At 47.4% G+C, this 16,969-nt stretch overlaps 2 protein-coding genes across 2 annotated transcripts; both read right to left on the reverse strand.

The window, feature by feature from the left end:
* Positions 1-194: 194 nt before the first annotated feature.
* Positions 195-8,536, reverse strand: LOC114859384 (solute carrier family 26 member 6-like). Its single transcript, XM_029157469.3, has 21 exons — positions 7,590-8,536; positions 7,121-7,256; positions 6,743-6,882; positions 6,518-6,628; positions 6,255-6,430; positions 5,990-6,154; positions 5,764-5,916; positions 5,599-5,681; positions 5,366-5,513; positions 5,081-5,194; positions 4,563-4,640; positions 4,384-4,479; positions 4,192-4,298; positions 4,032-4,101; positions 3,753-3,845; positions 2,303-2,416; positions 2,079-2,213; positions 1,804-1,858; positions 1,244-1,371; positions 1,001-1,061; positions 195-566 (listed from the first exon to the last, which is right to left on the reverse strand). Exons 2-20 carry the CDS (start codon positions 7,246-7,248, stop codon positions 1,020-1,022), a joined length of 2,136 nt encoding a protein of 711 aa, XP_029013302.1. The 5' UTR covers positions 7,249-7,256; positions 7,590-8,536; the 3' UTR covers positions 195-566; positions 1,001-1,019.
* A 6,258-nt stretch (positions 8,537-14,794) lies between these two features.
* LOC121202337 (uncharacterized) lies at positions 14,795-16,827 on the reverse strand. Its single transcript, XM_041071492.2, has 2 exons — positions 15,290-16,827; positions 14,795-15,198 (listed from the first exon to the last, which is right to left on the reverse strand). Exons 1-2 carry the CDS (start codon positions 15,339-15,341, stop codon positions 14,858-14,860), a joined length of 393 nt encoding a protein of 130 aa, XP_040927426.2. The 5' UTR covers positions 15,342-16,827; the 3' UTR covers positions 14,795-14,857.
* Positions 16,828-16,969: the final 142 nt, after the last annotated feature.

A 16,969-nucleotide genomic window follows, 5' to 3' on the forward strand; every position in this document is an offset into this window, starting at 1 on the left:
CGTCTGCGTGTGAATGAAGCGCCGAGCCAGCGAGGCAGGAAAGCTGAACACTGAGCATTCACATCGGAGCCATTAGCTCCTTCAGTCCAAACCATTTCAGGAGGTTTTCACAGATTTCCTGTTGTTGCATCACCAAATCAAGATGTCTTCCTGGAAAGCTTCAACTCTGAACCCAAAACATCTGCGACTCAGAGTAGGATGTCATTCATTTATTCATTTATTTTAATACAAGTACATAAACATTGGTATTTTTAGATTTTTTTCTATAAATAAAACAGTAACATGTTTGCAGTTGGTGTTCATGTGATTAAAACACAGTAAATGACACAAATGTAGACAAGATGCATCACGGGACTATTTAAACTAATTTACTGTATTTACAGTTTCGTTCTTTGCTGTGTTCGTTCCCTCCTGTGCGTCTGTGCAGCGACTCATCTGAAGTGTGTCCCAGTTATCTGACGCTCGGAGGAGAAAATCCTCACACAAATGGTCCGTCACTTCCCCATGCACTCCGCCACCACCGCCGCTGCTGCTGTCAGGGATCAGAAATGTGTCATCGTGGTCCCCTGCGAAACAGAGCGAGACGGAAAGAGATCAAGACCAAGGCAAACGAGAGGGAGAAAGCCCATGAAAGACACCCGGTGGGAGAGGAGCACGCAGCGCCCGCCTGATTTACAAAATATGCTCCAGATTTGCGCTCTCAGTGGAGGTAAATGAGGGGGAACGGAACACGTTGCCTGAAACTCCGTCTCAGCAGGGCACAGGCTGGAATAGTGCTTCATTACTTCCTGACTGCACCGCCGCTGCGTAGGACGTCTCCTCTGTGCACCTCCACCCAAAAATCATCCCTCTTTGAAAGCAAAGTGAACCCCATTCATTAGCCAGCTATCATCGGCTTCTCAATGAACATGCAGCGTTCTACTGTGCATGTGTGTTAGCATCCACCCGTGCGCTCCCATTCACTGACCCCTCTAACGTGCACTCCCATGAAAATGTGCACCTGCGCATTGCTTTGCTTGTCACGGACCAGTGACACGTCTTTGCTCTTTGTTAGATTCCTGCTATGGGATCACAAATGTAAAAACACACACAAATCAATAGTGAAATACAGTCGCAGAACACACAAACGTTAAGACGTTCCTTCAAACAGACGTTTCTGACTCTGTGCCATCACAGCACTTCCTGCTGCAGCTTAGTCAAAAACCGCGCGCGCCGCTGTGGACGCAGGCGAACGGTACGTCACCTTATCTTGGCCGCGCGCGCTGCTAGACTGGCCGTACAGCACGGCGTCGTGGACCGTCGTGAAGAGACAGGACTTTGTGACTTTGCCGGTGAAGAAGCCTCCGGTCTGCAGGTTGTCCACCACGCCGCCTGGACGGAGACACACACGGACAAGAAAATGGAAAAAAAAACAGAAATGTGAAGCAGGTAGAACAATACAAAAAGTAAAGAGTCTTCAGGAACTGAACCTTGTTTATAATTCTTCCAATCAAATAAACTACAGCAGCTCCTTCATAACTATCCACGCAGTCTGAGCCAATTAGCTGTCTCCAAGCACGGAGGTGTAAAGATGTTCTCCCCTGGAGAGAGACGCTTATTCCTATGCACCAAGTCAATTAAATTAGGAGGCTGATACAATAAACAAACAAAAGTAGACACTTCATTACAGTGAACACAAACCACTACAATTAAAACCTACTATATAGTAATATTCTTCTCGTCTGAGGACATTTATTGTCTCAGATTATCCACCTAGACCTTGTTTGACTCCTCCTTCGAGTCCTGAAATGCAGAAAGGTTTACCTTGGCAACCGGCAAGAATCACCTCTATTCCAATTTCCCCATAGTCTCTCTGGATCTGAAACAGACGAGCGCAGGGTGAAAGTCAGGGGATCGTTTAATTAGCGTGACAAGTTAATTACTGTAGCAGCAAATGGAAGTCTGTGGCGCTAAATGTTGAGGGGAGAGGCAGCGGGAGGAAAAGAGGATGTGTTCTAATGTGGAGCTAAGTGGATAAGGGACAGAATGATCACGTTGAGCCCCCCCCCCCCCATGTGTGTTAAATGCTATATTCATACATTGCGCAGCGTCTTGACTCCCACAGTGTCCAGGAAGTTCACAGGGCTGAGGTCCAGGACAAGGACTCTTGGGCGTGAGGGATCAGGCTCCGCGTCCACCTCGATGACGGCCAGGTCCTTCTGCTGCTCCCCGTTCTGGACCGGAACCAGTTTCAGTGTCGAGTTTTCATTTAGTTGCAATAAGGGAAAACCCTAATAAGAACCAACGCTGTGGCCGTCCTCACCACGTTCACTGCTCCCTCCTTGGCAGCCATCTTGGCAGCTTTCTTCTCCTGCCTTTTCCGTTTGGCCTCTAGTTTCTTCTTGGCAGACAGGAGCTTGGTGATGTCAAGTCCACACTGAAACGAGACGGAGAAATTCACTGGCGACCCGCTGCCTCATCAAGTCTTTACTATGGGAGCAAGCAAAGGGCGGGAGAAGGTGCTTTTCTAAGCGGATTTCATGCAAACTCTTGAAAGTTGTTGTTTTATTATTTTTTGGTCAGAAGTGTCTTGGGTGAGGCTGACGTTTTAGTGGTTGAATCCACAGCCAAAGGTGGTTCAACCTGTCGTTAGCGGCACAGAGCTTCATCTTAGCCTGTTAAGCTAGTTCTGTTGGTTGTTTACCCGAAAATATGCAACAGAGCAGGTGGGACGAGCACAGCTTCCTGTTTTCCTTGTGAAAAACTATCAGAAAATCTGTCTGAAGGACACGTTTACTGTAAGTGTAGTGCCTGCAACACACTGAGTATTGACTATTACAGGAACTGCATAAACCAGTTTTCTTACAGAGTATGTGACACGTGCAATGAGCTCAACTACAGGATTCATGAACGGAGACCAGAAAAAGCTTAGAAAAGTTTTCATCAACAGCCAATCAGGTTTGCATTGTTTTGTGATTTTTATTACACGCCTGGTAAACGCAACGTGGATCAGGCTTTAATGACAGCCCTTCAAGCCTTCCCGCTTCTCCAGCAACAAAATCGATAGCAATTATCGCTTCAAAAGCGGCTCATGAGCTGCAGGACATGTTAACAATAACCTTTCCACAGCGACAGTCGATTGTGACCTGCGTCTCCTCGCGCCGTCTGTGGAGCTCCGGCTCCTCGCACTCGAGGTCAACCCACTCACAACCACATCCGGTTTCAGAAATGTGCTCCACTCCTCCTGTGGCAATTTATCACCTTGCACCAAACTTGCAGCTTCTTGAAGTTGATTTGTGCATGGCAGATAAGATACAAAACGATGACCCCGCAGCATTGACACACTGACATCGTAATGAATGAGACTTTCCCGTCCAGACTCCCTCATTCAGTCCCCCCCCCCCCCATCTTTTGTCATCTTCTTCCACCTTCCCCTAATCTGTCTTCCTCTGCATCTCAAGGAGGTGTGACCGAGGAGGAGGAGAGAGAAAGGGAAACGCGAGGAGGGCAGGGAGGGGGCGTCGGACAAAAGTTGGGCTGAAGAAAGGAGGAGGAATCGCGCGGCATTCGAACAATGTCTGTCACAGTCGTGATGTGTGAATTGGTGAAATGTCAGGTCAGTTATTAGCGCGTCAGAAATCACGCTAGTCATTGTTTGGACGACTGTGACAGATAGATTGTTGCCGGCTGTTTTATTTCCTGTTTGTACAAAGCACCGACATGTGAGGAGGCAGCAGTTTTCCACAAGTTGGGATAAGATGAGGGCTCTTTACCTTCTTTCCCAGGGCGTCTTGGTACATCTCTGCGTTGGCAAAGTAGAGGGTGGCAGAGGAGCGGAAGATCGCGATCCCTGGCACCTGCCTCACCTGAAGCCCAAAACACGCAGGGCAATTCAAATGTTTGAAAAAAGTGAGCGAAGTGTCAGCAGGTGTATGCGATAAACTGCTCACTCCAAAGAATCTGCCCGGTGACTCTACATACAGCATTATAATAGGATTTGTATACTCTGGCCATGTCTGGAGCGGCAGAGCTCACCTGATGATGTGCCTTACCTGAGTATAGTCCCCCAGTGGCCTGTAAATGTCCGTGTCTGGAACCTGCCCCAACAAGGTGTATTTAGGTCTGGAACAAGGACAAAAACTCCTGTGATTTGTATGTGAGAGTTTGTTGTTAGGCGTCGCCCGTTATGGAGGGGGGGGGGTACATTCTTACAGCTGTGTCCTGAAGATGACCGTGAGCAGGGAGAAGCCGATGGAAGCGGCCAGGCCCATGTCAGGGTTGAAGAGGATGGTGAGAATGAGGGTGAACACCCAGACGAGCTGGAGAGAAGCACAGACAGCGTCAGGGGGTGAAGTCCGTCCGTCCGTCAGTCAGTCGAATGCATCCGTCAACCCTTCCACTCACCATGTCCACCCGGTTGCTCCTCCACAGCGCAGGGATGTCCATGAACTGCTTCATCATGCCATGGAGGTTGACATAGATGATGGCAGCCAGCACTGCCTGCAGAGTATCAGGCAGAAGTAGCATGAGTTATTAGGGGGGGTCCGAAAGCAGGCGAACACTGTAGGATCCACTCACGGTACCTTGGGTAGATCTTCAAAGAGACTCCCAATCCACAGTGTGATGAACAGGATAACTACCGATGAGATGGCGCTGGCGACCTGCAGAGGGGAGGTGATGAGCAGTCGGGGGAGAGATGGGAGGAATGTCGTCAAGGAACTATTACCCACGATGAAGGACGCGGTGTCCGTCAGAATGAATTAGTACATGATTACTCGGATTGGAGGCCTCACTTCTCCGCTGTAATGGGACTTGGGTGTTTAGTGGTGTCACCGGGCTAAAACCGGTTTAGCCTTTCAGCAAATGTGTGTTTGTGGAGGCGGAGTTCACAGATGCGAGCGACAGTCGATTCCCTAAGTGTTTTTTAATGACGGCGCTTAGCGGAGTAACATTAATTACAGCCGGCTTTCCACCGCTCGACCTCTAAGTCTGAACGGGTTCACACTGTGGCTACAGGCACAGGAAGTGAGAAATGAAATGAAACATTTGCTTAGAAAGAAAGGGGGGGGGGGGGGGGGGGGGGGGGGGGGGTAGTGCAAACCTGAGTCTTGCCTCCAGTGCTCTCCTGGACCATGGACCTGGACATGGAGCAGCTGACGGCGAAACACTGGAAGATGCCTCCAATGGAGTTACTCAGGCCCAAAGCGATCAGCTCCTACAGCACCAGAAGAAGAACGCTTATCAAAACAACTCGTCCTCTCAGCACCTCCATCCATCCATCCATCCATCCATCCATCCATCCATCCATCCATCCATCCATCCATCCATCCATCCATCCATCCATCCATCCATCCATCCATCCATCCACCATCCATCCTCAGCTCACCTGGTTGCTGTCCACCTTGTAGCCATATTTCAGGGCGAAGATTCGTCCCAGGGAGATGACGATGCCGTAGCCGACCACAGACAGGGCGAAGGCGTCCCCGATCACCTGCTCAAACAGAGAGGCGTCTGGGAAGACGGGAGCCTGGAGCCTGGTGGACAGAGACAGTAGAACGCTGATCCTCACAAACACTTCATTTTTATACAGTATATTTCTGTATGTTTCTTGTTTCTCACCCGGAGGGAATGACTCCCACTATGTCCACTCCGTATTTCTGCTCCAAGTTCACCTGCCAGGAAACGACTGTGGCAATAATGATCTGGACGTAAAGACGTAGTTAGTTACTGCAGCAAAGAATCTGGCGTTGGGCATTTTGCATTATAAGCATTCATGTCACTCACAGCTAGCAGCTCCACGGGTAAAGGAACGGGCAGCTTCTTTTGCACATACGCGTTGAGCTCTTTAGCGAGGATGAGGCCGACGATCGTGACGATGCTGACCACTAACGTGCCGATGTTGGTCTCCGGGATGAGGTAACACACCTCCAGCACAGTCTGGGAGCAGAAGCGCATCACACTCAGCCTGTTGGTGGTGAAACCTGAAACCATCAGGCGCTCTTGATCTCACGTATATTAGGGAGAACGGCCCACTGTGTCGCCGGGGGTTGATGCCGAAGGTGTATTTGAGCTGGGACACGATGACGTGGATGGCCGCGGCTGTGGTGTATCCTCGGACCAGGGGCTCAGACAGGTAGGTCACCACGAAGCCGAACTTCACCAGACCGAGCAGAATCTAAACGTGACAGACAGATAGAGCTGTTCACCCACTGCTGCAGAGACTGCCATCTGTTATCAGAATGTCTCGCAAATGTTAAATTTAAGGATTCAGACACCTGAAATAAACCAGAAACGAAGGTGACGGCTGCCGCCACTTTGACCCTCTCTGCATCTCGAGCCGCCTCGTTCACCATACTAGAGTTGGTCACATTGTCCCACATCATGAAGTTGGAGTCCGGAGCTAATCTCTCCGTCACTCCTCCAATCATGACACTCATCACCGCATACGTTCCTGGAGGAAATACAGTAAGTGACGTGGACTGCGGATTTCAAAGCAGTAAATGCTGCGTAACTCTGCACAAAGCGTCGAAGAACACACCGACTGAGACGTGCTTGGAGGTGCCGAAGATGAAGTAGACGAGCACGGGGTAGAAGGAGGAGTAAAGGCCGAAGATGGGTGAAACGGAGGCCAGCAGGGCGTAGGCCATACCTGCAGGCACCAGACGAGAGCAGGGACTAGGACACAGACACACGTACAGTACCAGCAGGCGTAGCTACAACACTCGTCCTCTGCCGCGCAGCCCATGGGCGCCTCCAGCCTCACCCTGCGGCAGGTGCATGACCCCCACGCTGATGCCGGAGATCAGGTCACCCAGGGCGTCGTCTTTGATGGCGTAACGAGGCAGCCAGGACAGAACAGGAACGCTTTCCAGCAGGCACCTCTTCGCCCGGGGACCAGAACACCTGAGTTCCACACGGAGGACGTGTTTCGCTTAGAACGTGCAGCGTTTGTGGTCTGCTCTGATTCTGGCGTCCGACCTCTGCGCCACTTGGTTCCGAGCCACTAGCTGTAGCTTTAATGTTTGTTGATGACTTTAGCCGCGCCCCTCATGTTAATCAGTGACCTCTCGCTCCCCAAGTCTGTACAAATTAACTGTTCATTTTTGCAGCAGCGCCATGAAGCACATTTAGGGACTTTTACCTCGTCGCTTTTCTGAGTCGATCACGCAGAGACGTTTTTGACCCGGACTTTTGAGCCAGGCCTTCCACGGTCTCCTCGTCCAGGATCTCCCTGTGGATGTTGTAGGCCAGGTGTCGTCTCATTGCCATGGCGGAGACTAGATGCAACAGATGTAGAAAAACAAGAAAATCAATATTTTACAATAACCTAAATACAATCTAAAAGGTTTTTACCAGTCAGATTTGAGATATTACTCTCAACTGGAGCCTCTCACTGCACTTCACTGCTAAAAGTTTTAATTGCACTTACTGAAATTGTTTATTAGACTGATGACGCCTTCAAGCTTTAAGCTGAACACAGGGATAATAATACATACTACACATGTTCTTAAGTAGCATGTTTGACACATCTTTACCCCTTTATAATTTGCTTTTTCTGACACAGAGCTGCAGATTTTGGAGCATAATTTGAACAGGCTGATAATAATTACCTTGGTGTGTTGATGTTTTATCAGAAAGTGTTGAATCCAAACTCCAAGGGCTTGTGGTCTTTATTTTTTATTTACTTTGATGTAGTTCTTTGGGTGGTATCTCTCTGTCTTTTATCCAGTTTTCCACTAGGGAAGTCGTCCTTCAGTCGTGAGAGGATGCAAGGTTCCCCATTTAAAGCTTGGATCCAGCCTACGTGCAGGAGTCTCAAGGCTCAAATCTGGTGCTTTTCCTTTAGATCCCAGTGAATCCGAGTGATGCCAAATTAAAAGGTCAGAGCGCGTCGCTGCAGCCGGTGGAGGACGGTGAGGTTCGCTTTCAATCCACAGCAGAGAGGGACCCCTGACCTCGCGCTGCTCCCTCTATCTCCTTCCCCTGTTGTCTGATGCAAAGACAGCCGCTGTCTGTCAGCTGCAGCTCCTCCGCTGCGACTTAAGACTTTGAAGCCAAATCTAGATATGAAATTGGATGTTGCTGTGGAGCCAGAGGGCAAAGTTCACAGCCATACATGGAGCCTGCGCTTCCGTTTGGAAATGGAGTTAGCGCTGTGACTCTGTAGCTTTCCACACATGCAGCATCCCATGTCACTATTAAAAACATTTGTGAAAAGCACCTGCATCAGCATGAGTGGTCAGATTATTCAGTCACTTCAGCCCCGTCAGTTTGGCTCATTTATGATTACACTGACTGCACCTGCTAACTCACGGTGACTGGCCAGAAATAACAACATTTAGGGTTCTGTCAGTTTAAACCATTCAATGATGCAAGATATGCAGCTGTTTTTAGAGCTTTCCACGCAGGAAGCGGTTTAGCATGTCAGGCTTGGTGTGAACCACATAACTCATCTTATTTAACATTACTGAGACAAAAGCAAACATTAAACCTTATTTTTATGGTGCATTGAATTACCAACATCGAGCATCTTCTCCACTCACTCACCTCTGATGTGACTGGGCCAAAGCTGCAGCAGGGAATCCAAAACTATTTGAAAGTTTTGGGAGACACCAAGACACTCGTGATTAAGGGGGGCTGAAAAATTGAAGTGAAAGTGATCTGAAGACAGATTTAACAGTGACTCAAGAGTTTGTCCTGTATTATATTGTAAATGTGTTGTGAGCCATGTTGAGGTAAATATTTGTGAATTCACTTTACTAATGTGTGGGTGTTTGGTCAAGATTAGATTCAGACTCCCCTGTCGAATGCATTGAATTATTAAGAGCAGGAGACAACGTCTTTGAATTCACTGATAGAGCATTGAATGAAGAGTTAGACTTTAAACTCTGACCTCTGACCCCTTGTTCATTTTTTTATGACGCCGGCGAATTGGTTGCAGATAACCGGATATTTATGATACAATATGATTTATGATGCCTGTCTGACATTAATTCAGTGAATGTCTGAGTCAGCTGTAATATTATGTACCCACAACAAATGGCTCAAATATTTTGCCAGTTAACTAAAAAACGTCCCTAATTATTATATTATTTAAAGCTACAGTGTTTACACTGTTAGTTTAATATTTTACACAGATCAGTAATGAGGTAACTGAGGAAAGGAAGTAAAAGCAGAAGTAAAAAAAACCTTGTTCTATCAGATTTGACATATGTCAGTGGGAAGACGCTTTGTCTGAAATCCTGGTTTATACGATAACTGAAGGTCATTAATTCATTAACATTTTAACTCTTGTTTCCTGTCTCTTGTTTCCTGTTAACAATGATCACAGTGTCTCTGGTGGAGATGAGAGCGGTGCAGTCACACACACACACACACACACACACGTGCACGCACGCACGCACGCACACACACACACACACGTGATGAAACGTCATTTATCAGCAGGGTCATAGAGGTGATAAAAGTTAAGTCAGCACAACTTGTACCTCATCTATTAAGGCTTGTTGGAGGTGGGTCTGTATGATTTCATTATCTAACCTCCAGTGTAATCTAGTTTTATGTAATCTCCCATTCATAGCTGATCAAAATAGCACAATTAACATATTCTGATACATAATGTACCTGGCTCACAGAAGGAGAATTATTATGGACTAATCTGTGAGGATAGAAGAAATAAAAGGAGCATCAAAATGCCTTTATGGAAAAACTGCTCACCTTTACTACACACAGTGGATACTTGACAAAATGAGCAGAGCTGTGTGACAGATTGAGGCAAGAGTCCGGTGGAGGGAACACAGTGAGAAGTTCAGGGATGCTCAGGTAGATTGCCTTTGGTCACAGTTTGGTGTTTTGATGTGTGACAGATGGTCGATTTCAACCCGGGATTTATTTTCAGTGTGACTTGGCCACATGACAGAGAAAGCAGTCAGAGTACTTTATTAAAATACTTTGGTTTCACCGACGTGAGCACACACTGACTTAATCCCCTTCCCACACACACTCACTCGACACTTACAGCCGCTACTAAAGGCAAGGCAGCTCTACAAACATGTTCCTCACTCCGTCTAGGCAAAACATTTAACATTGCGCTGCTGTCTTGGCCAGATGCTCTGTTCAGGTGATTCATAGTCAAAATCTTAAAAAAGTCAAATAGATAAATGAGGACTAGCTTAACTTTACTCTGCTTGCTGAGTCTGAGGCATTTCAAAAAGCTGTGGGACACATTGAGTTTACCTCAGTGTCGAGTCCCAACATCTCTGTAAGAATCTGTAGCAGGAATGTGACCCAGAAGAACAGTGAAGCAGCTGAAAGACAAGGGAGACAAAAGGGAATATTAATGAGCGTCTGCCTGGAAGACAAGCAAGAGGAGGGCAGGAAATAAGAAACGTGGAGGACGCATAAATTAAGTTCAAGAAAGAAAAACAAAACAGAATCTGGAAAAATCTATATGGTACATACATATACGGTCCTATTTGAAATAACAGAAAGAAAGACGTGTTAAACAGATACTGTAAAAATATGAAATAATTATTAGCACTTGTGTGTGTGCTCTCTGGAAGTCTGACAGATTAGACCTGGAGGCAACACACACACACACACACACACACACACACACACACACACACACACACACACACACACACACACACACACACACACACACACACACACACACACACACACATTCCCTGCAGGTTCCCAACGATAGCTGCCAGCGCTGGATAAGTCAAATGAATCATCCTGACAGTGGAGTGTGACTTCTCTGTTGTTTACGCCACTGTGCTTTGTGAGCAGCCATTTTAGCTGCAGAGGACGACACCGTCCACCTGAAGACGCGTCACCGCATCCTTCACAAACAAACACACATACTGTACATTCATCGTCTCAGACGCGATAAAACCTGCAGGTTAAGAGTTCAAATGACAAAAACAATGCAAGTGGCACAGTTCTACTGACCCACTGGGTACGTGTCCCACCAACTTTGTGCTGTGCAGCCAGATCCATCTGCACTGACAGGTTGGTGACCAGGACAATCTGTGGGAGAAGAACAATGGACGTGACACTTTCTGCAGAATGTCCAACTTGGAACAGAAGCATAAAGCGTATTCTGCATCTAAATATCAGGCTGATTTTGCTACACGTAAGATGTGAACCCACAGAGGAGTGAGAAGCTTAAAGATCATTTACCCTCAGCTCCTTTATCTTGAACCACTCTAGATCTGTTAACCCTGTTTCAATAATAACCACGTGGTGCAATACGATTGTATATGTAATATGATTTCTTTTTGGGCATTGCATTTGATTAAAACCCTGCAAATATGTTTTTCTGTCGTTTGTGATGTAATACATTTAATCACATCAACATCCACCAATTACTCTAAAATGTGTAAAAACACTGTTTAATTGTTAAATTGCATTTCTGGAGCCAAAGGAGGGCAGAATGATGATGAGTCAGAGGCCAGGTGCAGATAATTGTACGTGGAGATTTGTGGTTTTGAAGATAAAAACAGATTGTTACATAATTCTGAGTCACTCATCAGTTCATCACTGTGGCATCTGTCCATCTGGGAGCATCTTATGGCCATGAGTCTACTCACAGTGTGTATGCCCATGTGTTTGCATGGCTATAGATTGTGAAGACCAGCGAGGTCACGCTCTGGTGATGGGTGCTGGGATGCTTGCAAGTGTTTATTATACAGTACATACTCTAAGTTCCCAGGGTATGTTGACAGGCAGCTTCCTCTCAAAGCTCTCATTCGGCATCCTGCCTCCAATGGGTGTCGCCATGGCGACCACCGAGACTGACAATACAGACCTGGTGACTCCCTGTAGAGCAGCCTATAAAGTCTGGAAAATGACACACAGCCATTAAACATATGATGTGCTCTTAAAGGCACATTTCTAATATTTATGTGACGTCGCATCTGGCACATATTTAGTGAAAACTGTCATTAAACCAGAGGCCTCACAGGATCCTTTCTGAGCTGCAGGCATCATTCTTGAATGGAAACCGCCTCTTTGCACATCGGAGGTTATGGTCCAGAGACAGTGGGGAGAAATGTGCAAATAACTGATAAGCAACCAAGTCACTTTTCCACGGCTTCGTCCTGGAATCCCATGTGAGGGTAATAACATGCATCCTTGGAGGAGTTTGAGGTCAACCTTGCATTTGTCAGTCGCAGCAGCAGCCTCAGCAGCCAGACATCAAAATCCCAGAATTCCCCCACAATGAGGCAATCAAAGGCGAGAGGAGAACGCTGGCTAGTGCTCATCCCCAGGTTGAACTGATGGTCCGCATCAAGATAAAAAGGCGAGAGAGGAATTACAACAAGACCCACATGAGGTTCTCTGTGATTTCTGCAATCAGAGGCTGAATCAAACGGGAGAAAACACACAGACTCACTCCCACACGGCCATTGTGTTTGTATCTACAGTAGTTGCAGTCACTTTGGACTTGTTCTCGTTTGTGAGTGGGATTCACGCGCTCACTTCCATCTAGGTGTGTGGTTTTAAGGATCTCCAGGTCGGGAGCGATGAAGAGGCGCCGCTTGGCCATCGTCACAGCAGCCGGTTAATGGGTACAAGGACTTTAACGTTAATGACAAAGCTCCCGAAGTCCAAGTCTCGTGTGAGTTGCTCTTTATCCTTTAACCAGAGGTCAGAGGTCAGAGCATGGCAGCACAGCAAGGGTTAATGTGACTTCATAGTTGAAACCCAAAAATATTTTAGTAGTTTGGAAAAAAACTGGCAAGAAAACAAACTATCAAACTACAGAAAGGGATGAAAAACATCAACAAGTTGTTGCAGTTTATATTTAGCAGTTTTTAGCCCTTGTCGGTTGTTATCATTTATTTCTAACAGAAATGCTTTAAGGGGATTTGAAGCAGCGTTTCAGGCCTGTCACGTACGTAAGGAGGAGGAGGAGCAGTGACCAAAGCGCAGCAGCAGTAGCTGAACGCTCTGGTCTCTCGATGCCACAGCAGAAATTGAAACCTCATCATGACTGTTGTTTGGCCATGGACGGATTACTGACAGGTAATCATCCATTACTGATGTGTAACCCATCCATGACATCCGCTGAGTGTCCAGAGGGACCAAGGACAATCCACGGATCAGGGCCTTTGCTGTGTCACCCACATACAGCATGAACATACAAACACTGAAGCATCACGTCTAGTGGCGTCTCCGCTGTGTTAGATTCAGGCTATGATGTCACACACTCAGTGGTTTTGTGCACAATGCGCCATAAAATGTGTGAATGTGTGTGTGTGTGAGTGAGTATAGAGAAGGGGAGTTGTAAAGCCACGTTTACTTTTGACGCCTCTACATCAATCTAACTAACCTGGGTTACACTGTTGCCAGGCAACCCCTTGTTAGCCATCACAGGCCTAATGGTGATGGCAAGACTACATTTGGAGCTTGAGCTCATAATATATTTGCTAATTGTAGGTGCATTTAACCAAGTAAAAAATATAACATGTAGGATTTTCTGTAAATCATTTTTAGAAGCGACCCTGAATGTGCTGAAGCTAAACGAAAAATCCAACCGCGGTGGGTGAAACGTGGGGTGAAAACCTGCTGTGAATGAGTAGCTGGTGCGTGTTATGAACCTTGTACCCTTGAAAAATTGAGGCCTTCAGAAATTCCTGAACCCACTCTCGTTCTAAAGCAGCAGCTCCACATCAAAGGAAGCTTCAAGTCTCCACAGTGATGAAATATTCTCCCCCGTCAAAGGACCACAGACACCTGAAGGTCGAATACGAGCGTCCCACACAGCTGCTACGAGTTTGGGTTTCATTCCTTTGTATAAAAACTGACACCTCCGTAAAACCAGACAAACGCTGTCAAAACATTCCATACTTTAGGAAAATTATTGTGGACCTGCTTGTTGATGATCCACAATAGTGGGTATCAGTTTTAATACTAAGATGTAAATGATGATTCCCACATATTTGCAAGTTGTTAGCGCTCATCTTTGTGTGAATGAAACCTATTTCCAGCTGCGGTTCTTCCATATGTGTTCGGCCGAACCTGTGTCAGCACACGTGCACGTGTGAGGGCGACGCGCCCACGGAGCTCCACACGCTCTCACACGTGTGTCAGGAAAGGTGGGGATCAGCCTTGGACTCTGCACAGTGAGATACTTTACAGCCCTTTCGCTCGCGGCCCATTCAGGCCGGGAGTCGCGTGCGTGAGAGACGGAGGAACCCGGAAGTGAGTGTGGTCGTGAGTGAGAAAGTAGAAGACAGAAAAATTATAATTTATAAACAGGATAATGATGACTTATTGTTACTTAATCTGATCTCAGCAAAGTATTAATTTAAAAAATGTGCCTCACGATTCTGACTAAAATATTATTCAATTTTCAAAAAGGAGAAGCCAGAGTTCCCAAAATAAACAGCGCCCCCCACAGAAACCTCCAAGAACACGTTAGCAGCTGGTTATAGATATTTATTACATGATACAAAACAGGTATATGTAAAAGTTCAAACCTGGGCTGGGGTGTATTCACTAAATCTACATCACTTTATTGCCCTTTGTATACCAAACACTAAAGCAAAGTGACACGTCAGAGAGAACCAGACTTTTTCAGAAGTGTATCTGCCTCAGAAGCAGCATGAGGTTCCTGGTGCGTTCTGCATGGCCGCCAGGCGACTGGTGCAGCGGCAGCTCGAAGAAGGAGAAGGTGAAGCTCCGGGAGAAGCTGAGGTTGGTGACGGGGCGCAGCGGGGGGAGGCGGGGGGGACGGGGCGCCCGGCGCTGGGACAGCGCCCGCCGTCTCGCCTGCAGTTGTCTGCCCCCTCCTGCTGAACGGAACCGGGTGAAGCAGGTGACTTTTTTTAGTGGATGAATAATTAAGCTGTCGGCCGCTCCGTTACACTGTACCTGCTCTGTTCTGATAGACTGTCAGAGGGGGAGACGGAACCCCAGAGCTGAAACGTGACCCCGAGGGCTCCTCTTCGATCGGCCCTCCGCAACGCGGGGTGGCCGGCGTGGGCTGGGGGGCGGGAGGAGGTGGGGGCGGGGGCGGCGGGGGAGGCGGCGCGGCGATGGACGCGAACGAGGCCTCCGACAGAGGCAGGCCTCCCCAGGGCGTCATGGCGCTGTCTGAGAGGATGGAGCCGGGCCCCAGAGGGGGGTGGGAGGAGGAGGAGGAGGAGGAGGAGGAGGCCTGCCGCCGGGCGCCTTTCTGCCGGTGTGCTGGAGCTGCTTTGACTGCGACGAATAGAATCATAAGACAGCGTGAAACAAAGATCCGGAGCTAATACGTCCCATCGAACCTGCTGCTGTAGCGTCGCTGACTCACCTCGGGTCTTGCTGGTGTACGAAGCGATGGAGGGCAGACGTTGCTGCGGCATCACAGACCTGGAGGCCTCAGAGCAGACGCGTCGCGTCGTTGTTACTTAGCTTATTAGCACGCAGCTACTCAAACCAAGCCTAATCGCGTGCTCCCTGGACTTTCACGGTGGCATCTTTCAAAGGTTAATGCTCTGACCAGTACCCGCACCAGACGGGCCCATTAGGGCCGAGACAGGAAGCTGTAATGGAGGCTTTGACCCACCTGCACATTCCTTCACACACACACACACACACACACAAACACACACACACACACACACACACACACACACACACACACACACACACACACACACACACACACACACACACACACACTGCCGTACGTTCACTGCAGACGCTGTTGGCCTTTTAAGCATCCACCTCTGCATCTTCTAAGATCTTATGCTGCTCTACTCATCTGTTACTGCGTCCCACACTAAGTAGCTTCACTAATGGCGCTGTGTGCAGCACAGGCCCTCTCTATTTTTCTCTCCCTCGTCAGCACTATAGCTTCCACGGCGTCTCCCTTTTATCTCACCCTCTAATCTCTTTGTGATAGTGGCGGTAGCAGCACAGGGACTTTGCCCCTTTCTTTTTCCTAGCAGGAAGAAATTGGGAGCTTTACCTTCTAATCCCGGCTTTCTCCTTCATCCTATTTAACGGTCACTTTCCATCTTTTCTCCTCTTCCTTTCTCCCCATCTTCAGTGGCAGGCGGTTGAGCGCTTCACAGAGGGCAATATGAGACGAGGCTAAAATATTAAAATATTCATGATACCTGCAGTCGGCCCCTTCATGGGCCCTGACCCTCATCTAGACCCCCCCCCCCCCACACACACACACACTCACGGATATATTGACAAACACTCAGTGCATCTCATTTAGCTGTAGCATCGACCTTTCAGATAATAACCCAGGTGCACGCTTCAGCTGATAATGACATTTCAGGCATCTGACTCTGATCTAGGGTGCATGACATGGCGCAGGTGAACAAGCTGCCAGCCTTCTCTCACACGCACACATTTGCATAGCTGAGAAACACACGCCACGCATGCTAATACTGTCCCATTATGACCTGCCATCATAAAAATGAGGAAAGTTGTAAGCGACCTTATCTCGTACCTAGTATTTGAATTTCAATTAAATAAAAAAATAAAAAAATAAATAAAATCTTACCTTTGGAAAAATATTCCTCATTTAATATACATGTTTATACCCTGTATTTACGTGATGTATGGAGTCCTTGCAGAGTCCTTGGTTTGACCTTGTTCTTGCTATAAATGGACTCCTGTGGGTCTGTTTAGTTCCTGGCTGGTTGAGATGTAACAGACTGTGTTAAAAATAACTCACTCATCATTTCAGCCATTATTGTGCCGATCGCTGCTCTTCGCTTAAGGAGGCCACAGATGGCCCAAACGCCATCAGAAACGGTTTTAATGTTCACTTCACGAAGCCACGACTATTATTAGCGTCGTCTCCTTGACGGACAACAAACGCAGCGTTTTGATTTTGTCCAGGGAGGCCTTACAATTCACAATTACCATGAAACTCCACAGGAGAAATAGAAGCCATCAGATTTCTCCTTATGTTAATGACTTTCTGCGTGAGAATAAAGAGTTTACAGAAAGAAAATGTGCCTTTTAAAAA

Source organism: Betta splendens, chromosome 7, assembly GCF_900634795.4.
Source record: "Betta splendens chromosome 7, fBetSpl5.4, whole genome shotgun sequence".
Lineage (NCBI taxonomy): Eukaryota > Metazoa > Chordata > Actinopteri > Anabantiformes > Osphronemidae > Betta > Betta splendens.